The 5153-nt window shown below is 57.6% G+C and overlaps 1 protein-coding gene across 1 annotated transcript; it reads left to right on the top strand.

The window, feature by feature from the left end:
* Positions 1–1947: 1947 nt before the first annotated feature.
* F751_0194 (hypothetical protein) lies at positions 1948–5117 on the top strand (the record flags this gene model as incomplete). The annotated part of the gene is made up of 10 exons (XM_011402864.1): positions 1948–1970; positions 2094–2147; positions 2320–2594; positions 2680–2776; positions 3077–3130; positions 3255–3523; positions 3612–3696; positions 4013–4066; positions 4210–4312; positions 5001–5117. The coding sequence occupies 10 exons, from the start codon at positions 1948–1950 to the stop codon at positions 5115–5117; spliced, it is 1131 nt and encodes a 376-aa protein (XP_011401166.1).
* Between the last annotated feature and the right edge of the window lie 36 nt (positions 5118–5153).

The raw sequence follows: 5153 nt of genomic DNA on the forward strand, positions 1-5153 counted from the left end.
ACTTGAAGAGGTGAATCGTTTAAAAACTTGGCAAGGATGTCCTCGGTAGGGAGTGGAATGTCTCGTCACCACCCATGCGAGGGCATTACAGTGGCAGGATACTCAGGGAAGCTGCAATTTAGCGTCTTATAATCCAGTATAAGAGAAAACGGGTAAATTTGAGAGCTGATGATGCTTCGCCGTATGACCTGTCCGCCTACTTCGCTCATGCAAGGCCCCGGCACTGCAGTAGAAGCACGATAATCTCCTCGCGTTCAAAAAATCAGCTTGAATGGAAATGTTGGATCTCGATCCCATCTTCGTGATAATTTTGTGTCATACTCTCGAAACAACAAAGAATTTTGGAATAACCCTCCAGCCTACTCTGTCTCTGAGACCGGTCTGACGCCTCTCCTCCTCCAAAGAGGAGCCCCTTCCCTCCTCCTTCAAGGAAGAGATCCTCACCTCCTCCAAAGAAGGGCACCCCCCCTCGTTCCCCGAAGAGAAAATCACCATCCTCTCCGGTTTGAAACACTTCCCCCTCACCTCGTTCGACGAATAGGCCTGCTCCTATCCCGTCGCGATGAACCTCCCCTTCAAATTCCACAATAAAAGCCTCTTCAATGAGGAATACCTAACATGCATCATCCAGGGTCGGCTTCCCCAAACAAAAGCCTCCGCTAAGTCTCTTATATTCTTAAGAAGGAAATCCCACTCCTTCTCAGGCATTCCTCCCTCGTCAGCTTGTTCCAACACCTCCCCTGGGGTCGTGCATTTGTCCATGTCCACTGCGTTGTAGGATTTGAACTTCTCTTTCTCCAGGTTTCAGCATCGCTTCTTCGTCCCAAGCATTATGTAAAACTGGATACTATGGGGCTGGCAGCACCTCTGATATCCTCAAAGGATGACCAAAACCGATGCCGCAGCACGAGGGAACGGAGGCGTGAGATTCTCGAGTTATTTAGCTTGACATGAAGTAGCATACAAGACGGTGGTGTCCCAACCATGCGGTGTTCAGCTTGGAGAACTCTGCTTTGACCGCCTGATTCGCTGTTGGGCTGGAGTGAGTGAATGTCCATTGTAAGGCCCATGACCCGCAGAATTCATTGCGCGACTTGGAGGCCGTCCTTTGTAGCATCGATCTTCCACGTGAAAGAATCATGCAGAAGTGTGTACTTGAAGAGGTGAATCGTTTAAAAACTTGGCAAGGATGTCCTCGGTAGGGAGTGGAATGTCTCGTCACCACCCATGCGAGGGCATTACAGTGGCAGGATACTCAGGGAAGCTGCAATTTAGCGTCTTATAATCCAGTATAAGAGAAAACGGGTAAATTTGAGAGCTGATGATGCTTCGCCGTATGACCTGTCCGCCTACTTCGCTCATGCAAGGCCCCGGCACTGCAGTAGAAGCACGATAATCTCCTCGCGTTCAAAAAATCAGCTTGAATGGAAATGTTGGATCTCGATCCCATCTTCGTGATAATTTTGTGTCATACTCTCGAAACAACAAAGAATTTTGGAATAACCCTCCAGCCTACTCTGTCTCTGAGACCGGTCTGAGCCGTGGGAGGAGCCATGCGGTGGCCGGATGAACGCCCGGTATACACGTGGATGTGCGGTCCTGTGCAACCCGCACGATGCCGTACAGCTCGTTCTTTTAGGTGGTTTTTTTATGATTAACAGTTCTAAACTGTGTGTCAAGGGGGTTTTCTGCCTTTGCACCCACCGGACAACAGTCCTAGCCGGTCCGCAGATGGTGAGGTCGTCGACACAGCACTGTGCCGTACTCCTCCGCGCACTTCTCGTTGCCAGCCTAGTATGCATCGCAACGGTGAGATACCTTTGAAGCTGGTGTAGGAGGGAATTTCGAGTCTTGTTACGGGTATCTCGCAGGAGCGCTGCTATGACTCACTGTGGATCGGCCACTTTCCTTTGTTGCAGGCAGATTGCGACCCCAGCGTTGGATTCTATGGTCTTCCCACGATCGAGTGGGTACAAGGGGACATCCGGGGTGGGATCTCCATGTGTGTGCGGCCCAGTCTCATACGCCAGTTCTCTGGTCCCCTTGGCTTCGTTGATTGATACGGTCACGCGTCAAGCCCCTCCCCACGACAGGTATGAAGGGACCATCTATCTCGCCAGCGCGGACGACCCCGATTACTATTGCCGGTGAGGCCAGGCGGGTGTGGGGGACGGGAAGCCCATGCATCCAAAGGGACCACTCCCCCAAATGCCGGGCATTGAGGAAGAATTCTTCTGTAAGGGCTTAGCCGCTCCGCCATCATCCTCTGACCGACCCTGCCCCCCCCCCCTTCGCCCCCCCCTGGTGACCCTACTGCAGGCTAAAGGGCTTTGGCGCAGACGCGATTGGGATCCCCAAGAGCGCAGATTTGAAGCCCCACGACCCCTTCACCGGGTTCAGCATCAGCACTATTGATCCAGAGACCCGCAAGGTCTGCACCCCCTCCGACGACCAGGCCTGCGCATACCTTCAGGTGGTCATGTGCTCGACAGTGTACACCCCCGGCTGCGGCCCCGACTGGAAGGGGAACATCGGCAACGGCAACGACGGCAACGAGAACATGGGAAACAAGAACGTCGGCGACTTCAACAGGGGTGAGTGGGGACTCAAGTCGCCCCCATCCACCGTGCCCCTGCCTGGGACTTCCCACACCCAACCACCCACCCCACTGCTGTGCAGGGAACGGGAACCGCGGCGACCACAATGTGGGGTCGAACAACACCGGTGACAGCATAGTTTGCCACAACTGGGCCAGCTCTGACCCCTGCCAGGTCGAGTACCTGAATAACAGTGAAACTGTCACACTGGCGACACCATTATCGCCATCACCTCCCCCCCCACCCCCAAATCCCCCTCCTCCGCCCCCATTGCCCCCGCCCTTGCCTCCCCCGTCCCCACCGCCTGGACAAGAGTGCGACCCGACCATCAAGTGGTTTGCGCTGCCCACAGTAGAGTGAGTCCATGCCGGGCTTTGGGCAGCAACACCTGATGTCCATGGGCCCTGTCTTGCCGAGGCGGTGCAGGGTCTGAGGCTGATCTCACACCGCGGACCCCTCCTGGATTCCCCACCCCCCAGTTTCCAAGGCGCTCTGTACCTCCTGGCCAGCTCCGGTGCCGACGCATTCTGCAAGTGAGTGCGCAGGGAGGCGGCTGCATATCTGAGGCCTGCCTGCGTTGAGCAGGCGCCCCTACCCCAACAGGAGCGGGGTACGGGGCGGTGCAGGGCCACTGACGTCCAACCACCCATCCCGCAGGTTGAAGGGCTATGCACAAAGTGCGCTGGTGGACACGATGGAGTTGAATGCCTCCTACCCCTTTCCCACCTTCTCCATCAGCACCCTGGATCCTTCCACGTATCGGGTCTGCATCCCCTCCAAGGATCCGGCCTGCGCCTTTGTCTCGGTTGTGGAGTGCCTGCCCAGCGGGGTGCCAGCCTGCCAGCCGGACGCTAATGGCAACGTGGGAAACAACAACCTAGGGAGTCACAACCACGGCAACAGCAACAGGGGTGACGACAACCAGGGTGAGGCGGGGCTGGGCCGGGCGCAGGGCATGTCAACCCCTCCCAGGGAAGGAGCACTGCCCTCACCCGCTTGACCTCTGGACCGCAGGCAGCTTCAACGCTGGGGATCGGAATATCGGCGATTACAACGTTGGCAAGGAGGTCGTGTGCTTCAGCAACATGCCTGTCTACGAGTGCAAGCTGGAATACCTGAGGACGGAGGACACCCTTGCGCTTGACGCTCCACCCCCACCCCAACCGCCGCCGCCGAATCCCCCCCCATCCCCCCCCGCCCCCACCCCCCACCCAAGCCCCCCCTCCCCTCCCCCACCACCCCCACCGCCGGGGCAGACGTGCGACCCCCGCACCAAGTTCTACGGCCTCCCAACGATTGAGTGAGTCCAGGGCCGGGGACTTGCCTGTGCTGGCCATGCTTTGCTCCTGGGATTTGAACGGTGGCTGTGCCTGGTGAAGGGTTGTTTCAGCTGCCACCCTCCCACTGCTGACCAGGTACAATGGAACCCTGTACCTGACGAGCGCAGAGGACCCCGACACATATTGCCGGTGAGGCGCCTTGATCCGCCCATTGGCTCTGATGTGGCTGGGGAGGGGCGCCGTCGTCTATATTTGAGGGAAACATGCATATTCCTGACATTGAGGTAGATCCCTTCGTCCTAGCAACCTCCATCACCGTCCTGGCCACACAGGCTGCAAGGGTTTGAAGCGGCGGGCACCTGGGCATACCTCGAAATGGAGTCCTCCACTACCCTCAACTTTCCCATGGCCTTGATAGACCCCAGAAACAGAGTGGTGTGCTCCCCCAGCTCCTCCGTAGCCTGTCGAGCGCTGTCGGTGGTGGAGTGTCTGCCCACCGGAATAAGCAAATGCTTGATGGACTCCAATGGGAACATTGGCAACCGCAACACTGGCTCATACAACATTGGACACAACAATCATGGCAGCAACAATAACGGTGAGGAAGTGGAAAGTGCAATAAGGTATGCATTAGGTGCGAGCCTGGCCGAGTGACCAAAGAAATCCACCCTTGTGCAGGAAATGACAACCATGGAAGCTTCAACACCGGGAACCGCAACTGGGGTGACTACAACATTTGTAATGACCTCGAGACCCAAGAGAAATTCCCATGCAACATTGGGGCACTCAAAACATCGGAGACTCTCATTCTGAGTAGCCCCCTACCTCCTGCTCCCCCACCTGGAGGCCCAGCATCGCCAAGCCCTCCACCCGCTCTCAGTCCTCCCCCTGCTGTGGGCCCTTCGCCTGCCCCAGCGAATCCTCCGCCGGCCATCAGTCCCTCTCCAGCCGCACCCAGTCCAACCCCAGCACCAGCCTCCCCCCCTAGTCCTGGGGCCCCTCCACCTTCACCGGTGCCACCTCCCGTGGAGCCTCCCTCGGTGTCCCACCCACCACCATCACCATCACCTGCAGGGATGCCTAGCCCACCACCTGCCATCCCATCCCCACCCCCCCCTGTTAGGCCACCGCCACCTTTCCCCAGGCCATCGCCGCTGCCACCCACCAAGAAGCCGCCAACCCCCTCTCCAAAGAATTCATCCCCGCCTCCGGTCAGAAAACCTCCACCACCCTATCCTAGGCAACCACCCCCTCCTCCGGTTAAGAAGCCGCCACC

Source organism: Auxenochlorella protothecoides (assembly GCF_000733215.1).
Source record: "Auxenochlorella protothecoides strain 0710 contig1103, whole genome shotgun sequence".
Taxonomy (NCBI): Eukaryota; Viridiplantae; Chlorophyta; class Trebouxiophyceae; order Chlorellales; family Chlorellaceae; genus Auxenochlorella; species Auxenochlorella protothecoides.